The 23,620-nt window shown below is 40.7% G+C and overlaps 3 protein-coding genes across 3 annotated transcripts in view; 2 read left to right on the plus strand and 1 right to left on the minus strand.

Annotated features, from left to right (window-relative positions):
• bysl (bystin-like) overlaps positions 1-23,620 on the plus strand; it is a 169,466-nt gene that overhangs the window by 68,783 nt on the left and 77,063 nt on the right. The window lies entirely within an intron of this gene.
• Positions 1,590-11,417, plus strand: LOC133977382 (sodium-dependent neutral amino acid transporter SLC6A17-like). The gene is made up of 11 exons (XM_062415537.1): positions 1,590-1,872; positions 3,902-4,059; positions 5,077-5,203; positions 7,687-7,868; positions 7,972-8,082; positions 8,173-8,414; positions 9,459-9,651; positions 9,742-9,934; positions 10,115-10,274; positions 10,365-10,527; positions 11,013-11,417. The coding sequence occupies exons 1-11, from the start codon at positions 1,590-1,592 to the stop codon at positions 11,415-11,417; spliced, it is 2,217 nt and encodes a 738-aa protein (XP_062271521.1).
• On the minus strand, positions 19,220-23,571 carry LOC133977726 (tripartite motif-containing protein 16-like protein). Its single transcript, XM_062415987.1, has 7 exons — positions 23,095-23,571; positions 22,010-22,105; positions 21,498-21,731; positions 21,246-21,414; positions 21,063-21,155; positions 19,882-19,953; positions 19,220-19,779 (listed from the first exon to the last, which is right to left on the minus strand). The coding sequence occupies exons 1-7, from the start codon at positions 23,569-23,571 to the stop codon at positions 19,220-19,222; spliced, it is 1,701 nt and encodes a 566-aa protein (XP_062271971.1).

A 23,620-nucleotide genomic window follows, 5' to 3' on the forward strand; every position in this document is an offset into this window, starting at 1 on the left:
CAGAAAGCACTGCTGAGGGGTGGGGTGGAGGGGCTTTACAGTTAATGCACACCGGATTATGAAGACTTGTGAATGGCTGTGGATTATTATTGCATCATGGGCTCATCTTGACTTGCACAGGGGAGGAAATCTGTGGTGGTGATGAAAATATATATATAAACATCAGCGAAAGACAGCAAATGCACATCCTGAGCATGTATTAAGAGCTAAATCAAGGAATTTGGGTGTGTTTGGGAGTTTGTTTTAGGCTGATGTAAGCAGTGAGTTTTGTGACGTGGCTTGTGTGCATCACTATTACATCACACGCAAGGTGCAGCATCTTCATTCAGCTACAGTTCCCCCCCTACCGCCTCCGAAATTAACCTTCTGCTTCAATAGGACTTTGTAAATCAGTAACAATCATAGATAATCAATTATTATGACATAGACTCTTTTTTTTCTTCTTCTTGTCCCGTGACAAAGTCTTCTCTTATCCCACAAGATATGCAGTGTTGCATGTCAATGCATAGTGGGTTTTTTCATAATGGAGAAACGGCTAACTCAATAAGTAATGAGCCTACACAGAGGGCAGTTCATCCAAAGCATTGTGTTCACTTCTTCCACTGCGTTTGGATTGAACCAACCACTTCCTGACAGAGGGGTGAGTATGGATGCTGTTGCAAGGCTTCAGGGGATTAGGGGATTTACAGGAAAAAAAGCTTCACTAAAGTTAATCTTGCAGAACAGGGAAATTAAATAGAACAATTTGCAGGATTGGGAATTTTTTACAGAACCAAAAACACTGTATATGAGGCGGAGAGCTGCAGTGTTATTTTGTGTTTTTGTCTGTTCAAGCCTCAGAGGTGAATTTAGTGATATGGCAGGCAAACTCTGTCTTTATTTTCAACATTTCTCTAACTGGGAATGTTTGTATAGGCAGTAATAGAAGAAATGCTCAAAAATTCTCTTAAACTATTAATACCACACAGTAAAAATACTAAGTTTTGCATTCAAATCTTTGCTGAAAGTTGGGGGCACCAGGCGGTTGCTCATCTTGCCTAACAGTAAAGTCAACCCCTGGTCTGTGCTGACATTTTGCCGAAAGAACCAGGTTAAACTGACACACAGGTGTGACAAACATTCCCCTGTCTTCATGTTGACATTGTTCTTGACCAAATGACCATGTGCTACAGTCCGGTGTCTGATTATGAGTTTAACTAAGCACTAAATGAAGGAATAATTGTGTCAGTGACTGTGGGAGGTGTTATTTAAGGATCACAGCCAGGAGAGGAAGCTTGAGATTACTGTGCATCAAATGGGCCTTGAAATGATGACTATTTATGGGATTTTTGTCTATTAATAGAACATTATTGTATTTTAATTTTGACGATGTCCTTGAAAAATAATTTTCTATATGACCTTTCTGTTTCTCTGTTCAGGACTGAGGCCCCGACCTGCAATACAGCTGCCACTCTTCAGCATCTCCCCCATAGCTACATCCATCTGTCTCAATATCTGCCTGTATCACTTCTCTCTGTTCCTACCGGTCTCTGTCTCGCTCTCTCTTTCTCTCTCCACCCCCACCCCCTTCCCGACCCTCAGCCTCCCTGATGCCTAAGAACAGCAAGGTGACGCAGCGCGAGCAAAGCCATGAGCACGTTACAGAGTCAGTGGCTGACCTGCTCGCAAACGAGGAGCCACTCGACTACAAGAGCAGCTCCCTGAATGTCGGAGGGGCAGCTGGGAAAAAAGCCCCGCAGATAGAGGTGCCCGAAAACGATGGACGCCCTGCATGGAACAGCAAACTGCAGTACATCCTGGCCCAGGTGGGCTTCTCTGTGGGCCTGGGGAACGTGTGGCGCTTCCCTTACCTGTGCCAAAAGAATGGAGGAGGTGAGTTCAACTGCAAGGCTGCACACAGTCTAGCAAGTGAATGATTTAATTTACAGTTATATTCACTATATTTGAGTCAACAGTCCCTTCGGTGTTTCAGGTGTGTTAAAAACCAGTAACTTCATTTTAATTTAAAGGTGCAGTGTGTAGAATTTAGTGACATCTAGCAGAATGGACTCGGCAGAAATGGACAATAATATTCATAAGTATGTTATAAATTAGTGTTTAATCACCTGAAAATAAGAATTGTTGTGTCTTTACTTCAGAATGAGTCCTTTATATCTACATAGGGAGCAGGTCCCCTTAAACAGAGGCCACCATGTTGCACAGTCATGTTTCTACAGTAGACCAGGATGGTATTTAGTTGGTTACAACCTGCTGCGTCACTACTAGACACCACTAAATCCTACACACTGGTCCTTTAAAGCCAATAGAGGAAGGATACTGTCATTATCAAAATGGAAAATGCACAGTGATAGTGACACAGTTCAAGCAAATGGCTAAATCAGTTTTCACCATGATTGTTGTATTATTTTTGACAAGAAGGCTGACTTGAAATTTTTCCCAAAAAAAGTCAATATCTGCTCCACTTCCTGTTTGTTACTTTAAGATAATGAGTCTTCGAGATGCCTTTAGTAGCTCAGTGACCCCGATCATCACAATCTACATGGCATTTCCATTCAGCACAGAACTGCCAATAGAGCAGCTGTATTGTGCATAAAAACATCCATGTCTTAATATAGCTGCACCATTGATTACTACAGCCAGCAGAGCACACCAAGCTCAACTGATACTCTGGTAAACAGAAAAGAGCTCAATAAAAGAGGAATGTAACTGTATAGTACAGGGCTGCAGAATTATTTTTGTCTGGGATGAATGTAATTGGAGGTGTAAACAGTGTGAAAAACACCCTGTCATCGTGGATCGACAGACATTTCTTTAGCCACTGATGTTTCTGTGTTCACTGCTTAACTGCCCATGTCTGATTTACTGCATAAAGGCAGAATTTATTTCATATAGGCATAATATACTGACAGTAGACGTACTCTGAGACCAGTCGAACAGCCATTTTTCTCTCTATAATTGGCTGCTCGACAGCCAATTACAGACACATTAAAGGTCTGTGTTGTTTAGGAGTTATCGCTGTGTGGGTTACTTTTGCTTTACCTCTATTATTCTCCTTCATCGTTCCTCCTCTTTAACATCCTCTATCATTCTCTCTCTGCTGTCACATCTTTATGCTCATGACTATATCATATCTGTCACAGGCTCCAGTTTAAATAACCTTTTATAGAGTGGATTTGCTTGAAGGTGCTCAGAGTTTTCAGCTGATTTGAGGATCCTGGCAAAAGCCCCAAAACGCCTCGCTGCATTTAACCTCACTATCACTTCAGCCTTTAACCTCCTCTCTGCTTCATTACTCCAACCACCACGAGATGTGTATGCCACTGTATGTAATTCCTACTTTTGATGTATTAATAGTTGCACATGTTTTCCTGTTTTATATATCCCGGATGATGACTCACCCTGCACATAAAACACAGTTGCATCCTGATTATGACTCCCTCAACTAAGCTGCACAGGGCCAAATTTAGACTTCCATCAAAATCTAAAAAAAAAAAAAAATTCACACACTATTTGTCAAGAGCCGGGTACCTTACATTAGTGAGGAGTTGTGAGAGGAGAGGGGGCGACTGGGTAAATATAGCTCACTGAATCACAGTATCACATTTTGCAAGTTACACTGATGCGAAACTGCTGAGCTACTGCGTAAATGTTGTTGATTTTAAAACACAAATGAATACAGTTGGAAATGTTCACATATCCACATCAATATATTTGTATGTTTTTGCTCATTTACTAGTAATTGTGTACACAATTAATCACCAGAAAAACAGAAAGACAAAGTGCAGGGGAAGCCACTGTGTCAAAAATGTTTGGATTTGAGTCCAGGGTCATTTTTGAATCTGTTGTTTGTCTGTGTTGGTTTACCAACCAAACAGCATTTTCCATGGTCTCTGTTTTTTAGGTGCTTATCTGGTTCCCTACACTATCCTCCTCGTCATCATTGGCATCCCGCTCTTCTTCCTGGAGCTGGCGGTGGGTCAGAAGATCCGGCGTGGAAGCATTGGGGTGTGGAACTACGTTTGTCCCCATCTGGGTGGGATAGGGGCGTCTAGCCTGATGGTAATTTTGTATTTCATTTTTTCTTCAAGGGGAGAAACTCAGACTGCACTGTAGCTGTTAAAAGCTATAATAACATATCAGAAAAACAGTTTGACAGCAGCAGGATGGAGAAAAAAGGTGTGGGTCCTCTGATAAGAATCAGTGTGGCTGTTGTGGAGGAACAGCTGTCAAACCATGCTGTTAAGCATAAACACATCTGCTGAATGTGCACCAGTTAAGGGATAAAACAAAAAACTGCTCTGTCTGTGTGATTTATGATTGTGTCTTCTTTTCTGCCTGGGCAAACACTTTGTAAACTGTCCTCCGCTCTCCATTTGTCTATCTATCTATCTATTTATCTATCTATCTATCTATCTATCTATCTATCTATCTATCTATCTATCTATCTATCTATCTATCTATCTATCTATCTATGGATTTGGTATGTTTTTGGATCGTTTTGTATGTATGTGAGTATAATGTAGAGGCTTAACAATCTTGAAACTGATATAGCAAACAGCAGGATGAAGTTACAGGAACATCTTGAGTCACCACAGCATCCCGTCTCTGCCTCTGGCTGGTTTATGGGAGGTAGTTTATTTGACGCGTTTGAGAGTGAAAGGTAGCCTTTCTTTGGAGTTGCCCAGCTGGCGCAGAAGCAGCTATAAATATCTCTTAGAAGACCACTGTTGAAAAGAGAGCACTTTAATTATTCATGCTTTCCTCAACCTTATTTAGCTGCTGAATGTCCTGGCTGGCAAGACTGCTCAGAAAGAGTGATGGCAACATGGGACATGCACAAAGCATGCTGCTTTTATATGCGTATTTCAGTGCTGGTATAAAAGACATGGCACCGGTAAACTGTAAACTGTCCATTTATATATTTTCTTTGGTATCTATCTATCTATCTATCTATCTATCTATCTATCTATCTATCTATCTATCTATCTATCTATCTATCTATCTATCTATCTATCTATCTATCTATCTATCTATCTATCTATCTATCTATCTATCTATCTATCTATCTGTCTACAGGTGTGTGGCTTTGTGGGGCTCTACTATAATGTGATTATTGGCTGGAGCATCTTCTACTTCGTCCAGTCCTTCCAGTTTCCTCTGCCGTGGAGCGAATGCCCTATCAGAAGGAATGGGACACTTGCCAGTGAGTGACATTAAATACTAACTGATGGGAGATGAACGTTTCGAATTCAGAGTGTTTACTGTGAAGAACTTTTTAAGGAGCAAATAAATGCATTGGAACAACAATTAAAACTACAGTTACAGCTCTTTCCCAGTTGCTCTGGCACACTAGTCAAATGGAAATCATGATTCTCTAATCCACACTTCATTTTCTCACAATATCATATTCATTCTCTGTTGCTGTCACACAGAATTAAAATGTTCAAGTACAAATATCAACCTGGTGATGGACTGAGGTACTGTGCTTTTCTGCTGAACTTCATCAACATGCTCATTGTGTAAATCCTCCCTTGCAAAATGTTAAAGCCAATTGTCACAACCTTTCGTGAATCTTAATTATCTGGTATTGTCATACAAAGAATTGATTAATCTTAGAGCTGGGTATCGTTGAAAAAATTACAATACCAGCACCAATCTAGGTACACTTAAACTGATACCAATACCAATTGAGTACTTCATTCAATACACATCATGTGAATAGAAGCATTAAATTGCATTAAATGCCACCACTTCTTCACATCTAAGTGACTTTATTTTTATACAAATTTCAGACAATCACATGTCGCATTAAATCTAAGAACGCTTGCATTGATTGGCTGTGTGCAAGTCCATTCAAATAGCCATATTTTCTAACTCTGGGTGCAAAAAGGATCGATTGCAGGTATCGTTTAACGGGAGATGTTTCGATACTACTTGGTATCGATTTATTTCAGTCGATACATTAAAGGTATTGAGTACTGATACCCAGCCCTAATTAATCTGATATAAAATTTAAATTAAACACAGTTAGCTCATCCTCAATTGTTTGTGCAAATAATCAAATGTTTTATGAAGCTACAGCTGCTTGTAAATATGGAGCAGGCACACAAAAGTGGAGATGTTTGGCTTAAACAATGATTAAGAGACGTGTCTTTCTGGTAGCAGTGATAGACTGAACACAATAAGTTAAATGTTTTGGGTGAGTGACAGTGAGTGTTTCAAAAAAATTTACTTAAGGAAAAACTAGCATAAAATAAAGTAGAGTTTAAAAGATACAAATAGACAAAAATATTGACAAAAATACAGTTTCAATGCAGTAATAAGTTGCCCCAATTTAATAAAGGAAATAAAACTGGAGTAGAGGAATTCATCAAGCAATTTTTTACTGTAATTTAAATTTTAAAGTTGGGATGCATTTACTTGGTCAATCAAAAGTTGGTTAAATCTGCAGCGTAGTGGTTACATACAAACTTGATCTAAATGACTGACTGGACTTATTTCTTTAAATTAATCAGAAATATATTCAATATATTACAGAACATTAAGAGGTTTATAATACAGAACAGTGTGTATTTGTGTTTCATTTTAATTCAATCTGTTACATCATTTTCCATTACAATATGAATGTTTTCATCTTATATCAAAAGTTTGTATGTTTACAGGATTTATTGGTGTTTGGAACAATATCCGTCTTCGTCATTGCTCTGGTCAATCATTGCAGCAGCATGCGTATGCTTATCTTACAATAACATGTCACATGTAACAGCCACCTTGTTGCAAGCTTTAGATTGTGTTCAGCCTCAATCTATGTACTGACACACCTAAACAGTTCAAACAAATTGCATCAACTTCCTTACAAGTTTCTGTCACGACTACATGGACATAATCCAGATTAAAACCCTCTGGAGTTTATTTGATTAGAGGCGATAATGACAAAACCCTGTGGCATTCAAGAAACACTCAGCATGTGTATGACTCAGCCAGGCTGAGACAGCTGGGAGAGAGATGGGAAGTTAAAATTCAGCTGCTCATACTGAAGAACGCTAATACTGAAGGACAGAAACACTGTATGTCCATTTGACATAGATCTATATCCTAGATTTATAGATCTACATTGATATATGTGTGACCAGACAGCAGTTAAAAAACAATACATTTATCTGAGGCTGTCTTGATTTCCCCTGGTTTAGTTTATCATATAACTGCATCTGATCACTTTACAGTTTGATTTAAAGAACATTTCCTGTGTCTATAGTTGTCTATGTGTCTGTGTGGGTTGTGTGTGTGCACCCACATAGATAAATCTACCCCAACCGGCATTATTATACTGAGAATCGTAACACTGCTCCCTCTAAACTCAGCCACACACAGTATATATCATTTCCCCAAGGTAACACAAGAATATACTATGTGTGCACTGAAAACAAATCTCAAGTGTGGTGAATTGGAGGTTCATGCTTTGCATAATAAATACACACATGACCTTGTTTAGCTCCCTTACGTCTGAGAGGTGTGAGCCAGCCAAGAACTGAGATATTGACCCTGAGTAAACACTCTCAATCTCATTATATTTCTCCTTCGGCCCAACACCAAAACCTCCCTGCTGCATGTTCATCTTCCCACTTGTTTCTTTTGCTTCATGCTCATTATCACCTAACCTAAACCTACTATCTCCCTTATCTCCAGTTGTGGAACCGGAGTGTGACAAAAGCTCAGCTACGACCTATTTCTGGTACCGTCAGACTCTTAACACTACCAGCACCATTGCAGAGAGCGGTGGCCTCAACGTCAAAATGACCCTGTCTCTGCTGGTTGCCTGGATTATCGTCTGTCTTGCCGTCATTAAAGGAATCGCCTCCTCGGGGAAGGTAGCAAAAAGGATGGGACAGAAATGAATCATATGATGAGAGAGAAAAATCTGAAGGAGAACATGTTTTCTTTAATCTGTGTTTTTGCTCTCTGTGTTCACAGGTGATGTACTTCAGCTCTCTTTTCCCATATGTGGTACTGTTCTGTTTCCTGATCAGGGGTTTAATGCTGAAGGGATCGGTGGATGGCATTGCTCACATGTTCACTCCCAAGGTGAGACTGCATAATTTTTACACTCTTTCTCCCTTCTGGATATTTTGAATTAACCACAAACTGATGAGTCATTCTCATTGTGTCTCACAGCTGGAAAAGATGCTGGAGCCCCAGGTGTGGAGAGAGGCCGCCACCCAGGTCTTTTTTGCTCTGGGTCTGGGGTTTGGAGGAGTCATAGCCTTCTCCAGTTACAATAAGATAGACAACAACTGTCACTTTGACGCTGTGCTCGTCTCCTTTATCAACTTCTTCACCTCCATTCTGGCCACGCTTGTGGTATTCGCCGTGCTTGGCTTCAAGGCCAACATCATGAATGAAAAGTGTGTCGTAGAGTAAGTTCAACACCTGCAAACACTTTTTCTCCACAAAGAGGCATATTCTGTGGTCGATTAACTTTGATCCAAAAGTGAAAACACAAAATCAAAATTAGCATGTACCTAAAAGTGTGACAAGAAAAATAGCCAGTTGTTAATCCAGCTGAAATGGTTAATATGTCAATTTCAATTTATGTCAGTTACTGTAGGTGAACATAGTGAAAAATGTGTTGACAGTTTGAATATCTTAATGTTGTAAGTTGTTTTAAAGTTTTGTCATTTACCTCTAATGTTATCTAGCCATGCAGTTTTACCAGCTAAGGTCTTGAGATGGATGCATTTCCTGTCTCTGCAATTTCTGCCTCCTCCTCAACACAATGGAAGCAAATTAAATATTGTTTGTGCTCCTCAAAGCATTGAAATGTTTAATTCAAACCAGACTTAGCGTATACAGTCTAAGGCTGTACTAAATGCTAACATCAGTATGCCAACTTGCTGATGTTTCACAGGTATAATGTTTACCATGTTCACTGTCGTAATATGGTGTGTTAGCATGGTCAATTTTACTAATCAGTACAAAACACACAGTCAGTAGGCTTCATCCTCTGGGAACCATGAATGGCCATACGATATTCCAATACAATCCTTCCAGTTACATTGATGTTTCAGTCTGAACCACAGGTGGACGACCAACCGACAGATCAACAGTGCCGTCCTTAGATTCACACTTTTATTAGATATTTAGCTCCAGTGGTTCAAGTAGTTGTCATACATATTAATATAAATATTGTGCATTAACATGTATATTATATCTTTTCAGCATCAACTGTATATAGTGTACACATCCTTACAGTATGAGCACATAAAAACCGTTTATAGAGTAACTTCTTATTCATACAGTATTTTATCATTCCTGTATAATCTGGCCGTATAGTGGTCAAATGTAAAAGATACATGTTTATTATATATAGCTTTTTTAGCTGCATGTCTGCATCATCATGTAAAATGTGTCAACTTACTTTGCTGCTTTTCTAAAGCTGATTGTGATTTTTATCTCCACAGTAATGCTGAGAAGATCCTAGGATACCTCAACTCAAACGTCCTGAGTCACGACCTCATCCCTCCACATGTGAACTTCTCCCACCTCACCACACCAGACTACGCTGAGATGTACGGTGTCATCAAGACGGTGAAAGAGGACAGCTTCTCCCAACTGGGTCTGGATCCTTGTGTCCTGGAAGATGAGCTCAACAAGGTGAGTGTCAACCATAGTTTAAAGCATGTTCTCCTATATGAGTCTTTCACACCTGTCCCTGATTTAACTCTTTTGATTGTCTCTCTGCAGGCTGTACAAGGCACCGGTCTGGCCTTTATCGCTTTTACCGAAGCCATGACTCATTTCCCAGCATCTCCTTTCTGGTCAGTCATGTTCTTCTTCATGCTCATCAATCTCGGTCTGGGCAGCATGATCGGCACCATGACTGGCATCACCACACCAGTCCTCGACACTTACAAAGTCAACAGGGAGCTTTTCACAGGTAAACCTCCTCTGCATGCAACAGTCAGGCTTTGTATTATTGCGCTTAGTGTACTGAATGCAAAACACTCACAGGAATCAAAACAGCTTACTGGCAAAAAAATATATATTTTCCATTTTTCCTCTATTAGACCTTAATGTTTGAGTCTGAATTCACTCTAATTGTTCTGTTCTTCCGCAGTGTGTTGCTGCATTGTGGCCTTCCTATGTGGCCTGTTGTTTGTTCAACGCTCAGGGAATTACTTTGTCACCATGTTTGATGATTATTCTGCTGGGCTGCCTCTCACTGTAGTGGTCATCCTGGAAAATGTGTCAGTCGCTTGGATATACGGCACTAAAAGGTACAAGCAATTGTAGATGTCTGTTCTTGAGTGAGTGTAAAATTGCACAAGGACGTGATCGTTACTGTAATATTTTTGCTGGTCTGTCAGATTCATGCAGGATCTGGAAGACATGTTGGGTTTCCGACCGAGTATGATCTATTTCTACCTGTGGAAGTACGTGTCCCCCATCTGTCTTATCGTGCTCATCACAGCCTCTGTCATAGAAATGGCCATCAGCCCACCAGGATACAACGCCTGGGTCCAAGAGCTGGTCAGTCAGTCAGTGTGTGTGTGTGTGTGTGTGTGTGTGTGTGTGTGTGTGTGTGTGTGTGTGTGTGTGTGTGTGTGTGTGTGTGTGTGTGTGTGTGTGTGTGTGTGTGTGTGTGTGTGTGTGTGTGTGTGTGTGTGTGTGTGTTGACAGCAGTCTTCAATTTCACTGTAGTTTTAGTTTTCTTACCTCATCAGTTTTTGTATTTTTGTGATACAGGTTTAAAGCTTTTGGGGGTTTTTTTTATATCTGAGCATATTATATTGAGCATCTAAGGATAGAGGGTGTCTTATATTGTTCATATATAAATAAATCTGAACAATATATACTTGAAAATACAATCTCAAGTGTTGTTATTTGCTGTAGCCCCAATCACCACAATTTACGTCTCATTTTTGTCATAAGGGTAATCTTCTCTCCATTTGCTGAAACATTTTTTTCCTTTATGATTTACACATACTCACTGAACCCTATCGTTGTGTCTGCAGGCTCAGGAACGCTTCCAGAGTTACCCCCCTTGGGCGTTGGCGATGTGTTTTGCTCTCATCGTAGTAGCCATGCTTCCTCTCCCACTCGTTTTCATTGCCCGTCACTTCAACCTGATATCAGACGGCTCCAACAAGCTCTCTGTCTCCTACCGTAAAACCATGATGAAGGATATGTCCAACCTGGAGGAGCAGGACGAGGCCAAGTTCATCCTTGGCGCCAAGCCTGGGGACACACCGTCATCTGTGCCACGCAGAGCCTACCTGACTCCTGCAGGGAACAAAGCCCTGGACCCCAACTCCCTGTCTCCAAGCAGCTGCTACGGTACGAGCTATCAGAACGCTGCCATCAGCCCCACAACGCCAACCACGCCGACCACCCCTGTCACACCAGAGTCTGACTCTTAACTGCTGTCTTACCCCATCCAAACACCCCTCTGACACCCACTCCTGTAGCACAGTTTACCTTTTAGCCACCATGTCTCCACAGGGGGTCACTGCAGCGCCAACAACACCCACTACACTGCCCCACTAACCACAAAACTATAGGTAGCTGCCCAATTTATCTGAGCACATGTCCCAAAAAAAGACCAAGGAACCACCTGAGAGGGTGTCCTAAATGTTTTTATGTTTCCCAGCATCTGGACCAGTAGTTTGAAGATATATGTTAACGTCATAGAAGAAGAGAGAGGAAATTCACTCTTTACAGCTGATGAAACATTGGAATCAGGGTCAAATTGACAATGGCATACTGTACTGTACATCTGTATGTATTCTGTATTTACATCCACCAGGTTTATGTGCTCAAGTTGAAGTTCTGTGATCTGCTTTTCTTTGCCTTAGTATAAGGATCCTCAGCAGACACACACACCTCCCCCTAGAGTATAATTCACATCCCTGTCTGCACAGTGTCGGGGGATCTGAAAGAATGAATGTAGTGGAGCCGGTATGGTCCTGCTGGGTGAACATGGTCTGAAGCCATAACAGGTTTTCACTTAGTACTGTGGCACAGAGAGCCAATATGAATGTGAGTTAAATAATTTTAAGGTTTTGTTGCTATTGTCTGTAGCAGCACTGTGGGTCAAAGCCATACAGTCTAACATAGAAAAGATTATTTTCTATTAGACATTACGCAGCGATGTCAGTGTGTATGAATAGTACATTCAGTACATTGCAGTGCACCTTTGTTCCATGCCTCTGTACTAGAAAATGCTTCTTATTGTGATGATTTGTTTTCACAGGACCCTCTGTATTATAAACATAAACTATGCTTATGGCTGCTCGAAAGACATCCTTTTACATTCATCCTCGCCCAGAATCAGCCTTCTGCTGTACTTCCTGTATAGTCAGTGTTCTTCAGTGTTCTTGTTCATTCTGTAAAGAGTGATGTACTGTAGTATGACGTAGGACAATATAAATTTTGTGTTACCTAGAGGAGATATGAAGCCACAGTCTCATCATCCATCATACACTTTATAGCTCTAGTGCTGTAGGAAATCCCTCATTTCAGTTTCTCCACCAAAGACTAAGAAGTTCATTGCAAAACACTTGAAATCTACATGTTTATATTGTGAAATAAGAGAGTTGGTATGCTGAATTGTGAAATACAAAGAGCTTGTCTTAAGCTAATCATACTGAAACACAATGGAGTCAGAAAGCATAGCTTGTTCACGTGGATTTAAAAGGAAATGCACAGTTTGGTTGCCTGGTTTGCCTGGTTTTGACTTTCTTCCTACGATAATGACAATGCTACAGAAGCACAAAAGAGATTTAAAACAATTATTATGCACAAGCAAATTACTGACCCTAAGTGTTGACCTGTTAGTTTGAGCATATGCACATGTGTCACCATGGCTGTAAAATGTCCAGGCACACTAAAAAAGTAAAATAGCACAAACAGGAAGCACAAACCAGAATGCTCTGCTTACAGTATTATGAACAATCAAAAAATCAGCAATATACCAAAAGATTTAGTAACACAAATAAATTAGGTTGAGGACATTATTATGGAATATTAAACTCATCAGTTTAGCAAGCCTTAGCATCCTCACATGAACAAAAAAACACATGCACATACATGCTCAAACACTCTGAATATTTGTGGAATAATTTACCTCCTAAAAAATGTTAGTGAAGCAGGCAATAACAGTAGGTTAACCCAGCGGATAGTCTGAACGGGTAAAGTAAGGATAGACATGCTTCATTTTTGTACACAATTATAGTGAATAGTTATACAAAATTGTCTAAAAGTTCAAACTGAGCACATTTAAGTTTCTGTTACACTGAAAAGGATACCTTTATTTATTTTTTTTAATCACATTATATCAAAGCCATGGTGTTAAAAATTAAATTGACTATATTTATATATTCCTGTATATTTGCAGTGTAAGTAGATGTGATGAATAACAAAGATGTATCTTTTAAAAGTGGCCAGTATATATATTGTATATTTTAATCTTGTGTGATGCTTATTCAAATTTTAAGACTTACTGAGATCTATTTTGTAGTTTGTGTAGCTCGTTCATGTTGTGGGATGTATAACGCTGCTGGATGCTGGAGGTAATGTGTGTCACAGTGTAGTCGAGAAGCTGCTGGTTCTCTGTTGTGTTTATGGCAGCTGTTTGTCCCTCTGGCTGCACCTCATTTTAGGTGACATTCACCCACCTGTAACCACTTTAAGTTCACTGGTCTACTTGTTTTTAGCCACACTAGCAACTTACCATAAATCCTTTCACTTTTCATTTAGCACCACCAGCAGGTCAAAGAGGTCAAGCAGGTCTTGTCCAAAAAAAAATAATTCCTCTAAGCTTGAGCTTTACTTTCAGATGAATTCAAACAAGCTAAGCCATGTAACATGGAATATCAATACATGCATTTTAACATGCTAACTGGCATTCAGCTCATAGTCCAGCTGAGCTAAGCACAGCTGAGGCTGATGGAAACAGAGCCAAATCTGAAGTTGTTTAAGACGGAACACAAGGCAAATGTTTTCCTTGATTTACTTGCGTAAATTTAAATGCTGGAGTGATTTTACAGCTTAGCCATTGACAAGCACAACTACAAGTTCTTTTTTATTCTTTTTCTCTAGATCTGCCTCATTTTTTTCCTCTTGTCAATGTATGTTCATGAGGTGGAGTAATATATCTTCAGGATACGTTTTTCACTCAGGTTCAAATGTCTTCGAGCCGTCTGAACATGTCTTTACCTACATTTGTGTGAAAAGCCATAAATTTAACTTGCCCCATTTTGTGTATACTTGCGTCTTTCTATCGACTTTGTGTCCCTTTTTGTACAATGCCTCAGTTTGAACCTTTACATTGTAAAGCTGACCGGATGAGCTGAGTGTTAAGGCACTTGACAACATGATCTCTCTTCTGGCGCCACCCTCAGGCCAAACTTTACTTTTCCCCTCCAGTAATAAAGATCTAATTGAGTAATATTCCAACCATCCACCAATGTTATTTTCTGGTTTGTAATTAGCAATACAGTCTCACAGGACACTAGTGTGGCTATAAACTTTTTTTTTTAGGAGCCAGGAACATCCTGCTGGAAGTACATCATGCTGAGATCTTTCTGTTGTTCACATCTGTAAATAATCTTGTGTAATCAAATTGCTCTAAAGATAGATTTTATCCATGTGAAGTATATCAATGTCTTAAAAAGTAACTGTTTTAGCATTAAATGTAACATAAATTAATAATGAATGTGAGTAATGCACTTTTTTCACTAGGACTGCAAAAAATGCATTTGTTTTGTTGTATTCATAGCAGTAAATTCAAGGTCTGTGTAAATGATGTTACATTATTATATATATCAGTATACATTAATAAATTACAGAATAATTATGACTTAATGAAAAGATGAAAAATTAGTGCCAGTCCATAGCAATGAACTGCCCCTTAAAGCCAAAGGGATACTATGACTTTTCTTTACATGTGCTGGAATGTGTGAGCGCATGTATAATATAAATGTGTGTGTGTGTGTGTGTGTGTGTGTGTGTGTGTGTGTGTGTGTGTGTGTGTGCTCTCTCTATATATTGGTGTTGACACCTTCTTTCCTGTGGGTGCAGGGCCTTATTGAGCACGTTTCAACCACTTTCTGTACAGGAGACATATTTAGAAATGTCCCTCTACAGCTTCTTTTTGTCTTTCTCCTCAGTCATCATGATTGTATGATACTGACAGTTATTGTAAAAATTGTGATATCACCAAAAATCTTAATAATAAAGAGTGGATAAGCTGCCGTTCGATTTTGGATTTTGTTCCAGTGCAAAATTGAGTCAAAACTCAGTCTTTGTTTTTCAGCCTCACAGCTGTAAGTCTCAATGGACTTTATTGTCAACATCTTAAAAGGACAGGATCTTTTAAAGTTTATTTGAAGCTAATAGGAAGTTTCATCATTTACTTTGTCCAAATTAGTCAAATCAAGTACATATCTTTCAATGTTACAGTCTTTTTAGTGCCAAAGTCTTTCCCGTATTTAGGCATAGGTCAGGAACCTGGTAACCATCAGACCCCTTAATGTAGTCAATGAGAGCATTCCTCAGAACACACACTTACAGGGTCCGGGCAGTGGTCATACATCCACACATCCCAAAAAGAACTTTAATCTTATCCTGACATGGACCAAGGCAAGGAAGTAGCATTAAACTTCTTAACATTAACAAGGAGCACATTCCATAAGACATCACAATTACAAGACCAAAACCGTGCACAATCATATATCAAAATTATAAACTCAACACTTGTTGCTCCTTTACTTTTACACCCTTCTCCCAACAAAAAAGACTCCTAGTCACTTCAAGAACATCTGGTAATCTTGAGACCAAACAGGTGGCCTCCGGTGCCGTAGGGGTTGTCCACTGGAATTACCTTGACAGTTTAACATTGGCCTTTCCTCTTGACTGTAGCAGGTCACGCATGAATCTTCAGAGGAAGGACTGAAGGATGCAAGAGAATCAGAGCAGCTTACAGGAGAGATTCTCTCTGCTCTTCTAGCTCTTGAAGACAAGGGGGCATTGGTTACAAGACCCCCCAGCTGCAACCTATCTCCCTCTGATGTCCCCAGGTCAACTGGGTGGCGATGGACCCAACCCTTACCAATTTGGTCCTCTAAAGTCTGTTGTCTCGAAGATCTGGTTGGCCGAATGTTGGGTTGGTCAGCCCTCCTGGACATTGGATCGCTTTTCACTGCCAAAGAAGAAGTATAGGGCTTAAGCCAGTTGAAATGCACCACACATTAACAGAATATAACAAAAAAGAACATTCAATAAGGAGCACAGTGCATTTGGAGAGAAAGTTAATGTCTCAGTTCAATCTTGACAACTGGTTCATGTCAATGAGTGACCAGCACTGATGAGGGGGTTAGAGGGTAGGTGGGGGGGGGCACAGTTTGTTAATGATCCTGGCTGCTTGTGGGTAAAAGCTATGTAGCATTCTGCTGGATTTAGTTGGTCCTGGAGACTCTGTGAACACAGCATTGATAGTAAACCTCCAGCAGGAAGGGGAGTGGGACACCAATGATGTTTCGTTGTCTTCACAATCCTGTTGAGATGATGTTTGGACAAAATGCTTTCAATGGTGCCTCTGCAGACGGTGGGGAGGGCTGGAATGGGGAGATCTGCATTTTTAAGTCTTCAGAGGGGTTGGAAACGCTGTTGTGCTTTTTTAACAATGGCCAAGGAGGTATTGGTTGAGGCCAGGTCGTCCATCAGGTGCACTCCTAAGAACTTGATGCTACTGACCCTCTCCACAGTGACGTCATCAATGGTCAATGGCATATGCTATTGCCTGTCGTCCCTCCTGAAGTCAAACACCATCTCCTTTGTTTTGTTGACATTGAAGGAGAGATTATGGGATCCGCACCAGGCAGTGAGCTGCTCCATCTCCATCCTGCATGCAGATTCATCATTATTATTGACGAGACTCTCTACGGTTGTATCATCTGCAAACCTGATGATGTGGTTGGTGTTGAAACTGGCAGTTCAGTCATGTGTTAGCTAGGTGAACAGCAGGGGGCTCAGGATGCAGCCTGCAAACATAATCATTAACAGAAGAGAAATGTTCCTGTCTATCCAGGTTCAACATAATGTCAACAGGCAGAACAATTTCCCACCCAAACAAGAATTTATAAGGAGTGAATGCAGCACTAGCTTTGATATGCCAACATCACATAAGTCAACAGAATATCAGAGTTTAACTGCATGTAGCCTGCTTGGCCATGTACAATCATCATGTACAATTGTTTGCTGTTCAACCCAGTGAGCTAACTGCCCCTCCAGCCTCCGGAAATTATGCAACCACCCCAAAGAATTATGATCAGTACGTTGCACAAACTCCTTGCCCATCAGGTAATGTTCGAAGTGTTTAGTAAAGGTGACCATGCTCAAAAGCTCTTTCTTTGTGGTAGCATATTTACATTCTTGCTAAGTAAGCACCCTGCTGGCGAATGCACCAAATCCTTCGTTGCGTAGAGCATTTGTTTCAGCTTATCTGCTGCCTCCTGCTGTAAGTGGAGCGGGATCCTTCGTGGAGGTAATTTGACAGGCTTAGCATCAACTATATCAATTTTATGCATCATCAATGAGTCATGCCAAAGTTTGTCTCACCCCAGCTAAAAACTGAGATTCTGGTGCTATAGCCATTTTTACTGCCTCAGTTTTTTCAGTGGAGAGACCCTTGTCCCCCACCCCAAACTGACTCAAGAGACTATCAACTGTCTAGGGTTGTAAAGTGTCTTCTCCTTCCTCAATACATTTTCCTACCTCATCAATCTCTATATCAGTAAAGACTCAAGAGAGTACCCACTTTCATGCCCTTCTTCAGTGTTGAAGCATCATTAATCACATGAATGACCCATACCGGTAGGCCCCCTTTTCTACTTTACAAACCACATGGGCTACCAATAAGTCACAGGGCTGGGGGTGGTTCCAACATCTCTCTGCATAGTCCCCCCCATGTGCTTTGGACCATGCCTGAAATGATAACCTCACTCTGTGGTGGTACCACTGTATCAAACTGAACAACAACAGTTTAGGGCTGTAATGTTGAGTTGAGATCTATTAGGAGGAATGTCTTGCCCATTATCTGATAAGTCTTTTCCCCAAGATCAACCACAGCACCATACCTAGACAGAAAGGCAAAGTCAAGCGGAATTTCTTCAGATGGCATGTCAGACACCAAAAAATCAGCAACCAAGGCCAAAGAAACATTGCCTACAGGTGGTAAATTCCACATTCACAAAATGAAATTTGCTGCCACTATTCATTTTTGTGAAACAGACATCAAAATCTACTGTACATAGAAAGATTATCACACTTATAAGAAATGACTGATGAAGGTAGCCTTGATAACCATTCTCAGATTATTTTTTAGAAAAAAACACCCACAGAATACATCAGTATGTAATATGTTTACAGAGTTTAAATAAGAACATAAAAGCATGAGATTAATAAAAACGTTTTTAAAAGGTTGTACAACTGTCAGGATCCCTATGTTTTCTTTTTTGTTCCCTCTTTTTCCTCCCCTTTTGTGGGAGTATGTCTTTTGTTTAGTTTTCCTGGTCCCTCGAGCTGGGCGGAGTCGGAGTTCTCCTCAGCATCTGCACACCTGCCTTCTATCAGCAATCAAGCCTTTACCACCACTCACAGTATTTAAGGACCGGTCTTGCACTCCATTCCTTGCCAGATTGTCAGTTTACCCATGTGGTATTGTGCCTTGGCTCCTTCTTATTCTAGAAGTTTTTTTTGCTGTTGCCTTTGGTTTGCTTACCTGTCTCTCTGTGTGCAGAATCCCGGTCTTCAGCCACCATCCTGCCTCACTCCTGGTTCCCTGAACTCTGCTCCGCCCAAGTTCTCCAGCACATCTCCCCTGATCTCAGTGGCCTCCATGGACCTCAGCTCAGAACCACTACTGGACTATATTCCATTCATCTACCTGGCTTCCTCTGCTCTGGATTCCCTCTGCTTTGACCTCCGTGCCCAAAAATAAACCTGGTTTGTGTGAACTTTCTGAGTCAGTGTTCTACATTTTTGGGTCTAAATTAATTAATAAAAGGCATTATGACAACATGTAAAGCAATTCTGTGTTATGTTGAATTCAGTTGATTAGTTATGTTACAACCAGTTTCACTCTCCAGAAGAGTTTTATATACACATGTAATTTAGCTCTTTCATATATCTAAAAATAAAAATAGTGGTAGTATAAGGAGAACTATAGTGTTAGTGGTTCAGTCTCCTGCCTCAGATCAGAGATCCTGATGTAACTTTTCTCTCCCAGCCAGAAGCCTGGATACAGCGGCTCTGTGAATTCTGCTTCAACCTTGTAAAGAAACTTCATACTCTCTGACACCTCATAGAATGACAGAGTACCCTCTCTGAACGTCAGATAAACACCAATCCTATGACAGCTGGGGGATGTTGTGAGCTGGATGCTGTCACTTCTGTGGCTTACAGAATAGTTTGTGGACCGATCAAGACTCCAGGAGTTCGCATTGCCCCCAAATGCTGACAGTGTTGTGCGGGATTTTCGGTCTATTCCTTTGTAGGCGAGGGCAATCTCTGCCTTATCTCCATGCACTTCTATCTCATAGTAGCAGCGCTCGGCCTGCAGTCCCTCCTTGCACAACACCTGTCGCCGGTGGACAAACCGCTCTGGGTAACGAATGGCTGCGCTCTTGCATTTCTGAGGGCACAGCCTCACCTCTCTGTCCTCTTTGGAAAGGAGCAAGTCTTCATGAGCTGTGGTGGGGTCCAGGGTTAGTTCACACGCATCTGAAGTATTGAAGAAGATCAAATCATTAATTATTAAATAGGCTGAGAGTTAAAGCTATGGTGGACAAGAGGACTAAGACTTTTTGAAGAAGATAAACTCACACTGAAGAAACTCTGCTCTGGTTGTAGGCTCCACAGTCTGTTCAGCCACAGTGTTGCTAACCTCAGAGAGACCTATAAGGCAATTTCAGAGCATCATTAAGTGTCTCTGCTGAAAAACATAGCAGTTTGACTTATCATGGCAGGAAAAGCAAAGGTGTAATTACCACTACTAGTCTGTTCCAGGGCAGGCACATTATTTGTGTTTTTGAATTTTATTTATTTTTTGTCTTACTGTAGCTACACATTTGTCAAATCCAGAAATTCAAATTTAGGTTGAGGTCTGTATATTTTAGTGTTAAAATGCTTTTTTTCCTAAGCCCTGCTAAAAACTTTTTAATGACGTTGCAACAATATAAGCTCACACACAGACGGAGCATTTGCTGTTGCTGCTGCTCTGCTTAAAATGCTAACCGACACACAGGCGAAGCATTCACTTTAGCTGCTGCTCTGCTCTGCTGAACGTGCTAACAAACACACATAGTGATGGAGCACTCACTGTTGCTAATGCTCAAAGTTTAACATATAAACTCTGAGCTCTCCTTGTGCCAGTAAACAGCTCCAGATCACAGCAGAATCCGGTGTTACTTGCAGATGTTGTTTGTCCCAAAGCTCCCGCTCTGCTCCCAGCTGCTCACAGTAGAGCTCTGTCCATCCATCCGTCCAGTGCTTTTATAAAAATCTCACACACTCAGACTCAGTGTTTCATCACTTTTTTCATGCTCTAACTTACAGCGAGTAAGTATGTTTGGAAAACACTGTTAGCAAACTTCCTGTGTGGGCAGGGGTTTGGAGGGGGGTTATGAGTGCTCTGGTTCTAACCCATGTCACTGCTTTTAACTAACAGCTGAGTGGGTGTTTCCATTTGAAAACCCCACAAAGGAACAGCAATAGTTGAGTCCTCCTTTATGTTTCAAGCCAACACAGACAATACAGTGAAACCACAAATTGAATTTTAATAACTACACCTCTTTTCTTCCACGACATGTCTGCCACAAAATAAGTCTATATCATAAAGGATTAGTTCACACAAATCACAAGAAACAACAAAAAAAATGACTTACTTACAAATGTTATAGACAGGAGGTTTCAGGGTGTTCAGATTTCATAAGATGCTACTATATTCATGCACAGAGTAGGCTAAAACAAAATTTAAATGTCATTGATTAAAGTAGGCTACCCACCATGAGACTGTGAGATACTTTCTTCATCTCTTTCCTGCATATCGCCCTCCTCTGTCTCTCCTTCTGACTCTTCTTGCTCTGGACTGTCAGCTACTGTATAATGAATAAAAGGGAAAAAAGCCATAAAAATGGTTAAAACTATGATTTGAGAGAATATTTGTACCCCTCAACAAATATACACACCAGTTTGAGAGATTGAGACAAATTCCTTGTCACAAAATGCTTCTAGTTGCTTCCCAAGCTGTTCGACAGCCTTCTTTATGGATTTAAAGGGAAGGAGAGGATCCTCTGAGACCTCATGGAAAGCATGGAGATGGTCCTCTTCACACAGATGCTGAAGTGAGGGCCATTCCTGTGAGGAGAGACGGCTGGAGAGATCATCCATCATACAGAAACAGGTCAAACCCTTTCCAGGCAGGGATGTGATCACAATACCTGCAGGAAATAGGCATCGTTGTCTGTCTGTGCCAGACGATCCAGTTCAGTATCTCTTCTTCTTATTTCCTCCATCTTCTGCTCCAGTTTGTGCAGGGAGAGCTGAGCCTGAGCTCCTACTGCGTCCTCCTGAGCTTCGATCCGCTGCCTCACTGACAGGTAATGTCTCTGCATGCAGTCAATGACACCAGCCAAGACACTTTCACAGTAGTCATCTGTTTGTCTAGCCTCCTCCTGTTTTACACACAAGTCTTTGAGATCAGTGAAGTCCTGAATCTAACTGAATGAACAGTGTGAACAAAAACATACACGTTATGGACATGTCCTTATTTTCATTTTTCCCCCACACATATAAAGATAAAACACATTGATAAAATATAACATGATATGACATATCACATGAAATATGTGAGTGTGTGGTAGAAACCTGTTATTGTTTATACCACACCTGAAAGACATACAAAAGGTAAAATACAAATCACCAATACATTTTAATTATATTCCTCCTCTACCTCAATCTGTTCCAGGGCCTTCCTCAGGTTTTTCCTTTTCTCTTCTTGTTTCTGGAGAATCTGCTTGGATTTTGTCTTTATGCTCTCCAGCTCCTTCTTCAGTGTGAGTGTTGGATAGAAACACATAGGATTGGTTTAGTGTAGTGAGACTGGTTTTAAACTTGTCAGTACAGCAAGACAACTTAAAAAAAAAAAAGGTGTCACTTTTATGAGGTAAATTCCTGTTATAATCGTGTCTCTCCGATCGTGCTTTTGCTAGTATAAATAGATGTGTCTTTTACATCCAATGTGATATTACAACATTTACATTGTTGAGAAACAACATTATCAAAGAGTTTAGCCTTGAGATGGGGTGAAACCTCTTTTTGTGTGGTGACAAGGAGCAGATGTTGTGATATACAAGTATAAGAAAAGAACAATGTGTCTTAAGATAAGAAAGGGTCACAACCAAGTAAAGAGGGGTTGAGAGATTGTTCACCATAATAGATAATACAAACATCCTCTGTGGTCAATAGGGACAGAATCGGCCCCTCGCAAATGTGTTAAATAATGCACACAGGCTCCTTTTGCTCTCACTTTATAAAGCAATAAAGATCGGCCGAGAATCTGAAAATTGTGTCTTCCTGTATTTGAGTACCATCACTCAAAGCAGACAAGAACTGATTTGTCAGTTTCCGTGACACGTAATCCTTTCTGTGGGATCATAGTTGGAGTTTTGAAAGCTTTCCACCATGATTGTTTGAAACATTTCTTCCTTTAATTTTGTTCTTTCAGAGGTACCTGATCATATTCCCAAATTTCAGCAAATGCAATAAACCATCAGTTTTTCAAACATCAAAGACCAGTTATTGTGAACATGTCAACTGTCAAGTTAAGGATCTCTGACTGATCATACAGTGAAAGTCTGCTCCTGCCTCAAATCGTAAAAGTTTGAAATCTAGTGCCAAGTTTAAATCAAGCAGATGTAAACACAAACATACAAACAAACAAACAAACAAACAAACAAACAAACAAACAAACAAACAAACAAAAACAACCAACCACGATACAACTCATGAAAAACTGCTTTCTTCAGTTTTACAAACCTGTTTCCTCCTCCGTTCCTCTACCACCAACCCAAGTGTGTGTCCTCCGTGCTCAGCTGAAGCACACTCCTCACATATAATCTTATCATCAGTGCAGCAGTAAACATTCAAGAGTTTATTGTGCCTCCAACACAAAAGTCCTCTTGGTGCTGACACTGTGCAGCTGCGGGGTCTCTTCACTGACTCCCCTGAGCAGCGCTGCTTCCTCTTCTCGCTGCCCTCATCACATCTTTCTGTGTCTCCCACCAAGTCAGCCAGAGTTGTATTCTTGATCAGCCGGGGTCTGGAGGAAAAAGACCACAAACATTCAGGACATGTGTGGGGGAGGTTGTTGCTCTCTTCTTGATTCCAGTAGTCCTGAATGCACTGTGTGCAGAAGTTGTGTCCACAGGGAATAGTCGCAGGATTCCTGAGAACTTCGCTACAGATTCGACAGCAGAGGTGATTCATCCTCACAGGGACGTGAAACTCTGCCATGTTTGTGAGGAGAAGGGCGGGACTTTGCAAGTTTTGTTTCCTTCCCTGC

The sequence above is a fragment of the Scomber scombrus genome, chromosome 3 (assembly GCF_963691925.1).
Source record: "Scomber scombrus chromosome 3, fScoSco1.1, whole genome shotgun sequence".
NCBI classification, from domain to species: Eukaryota; Metazoa; Chordata; class Actinopteri; order Scombriformes; family Scombridae; genus Scomber; species Scomber scombrus.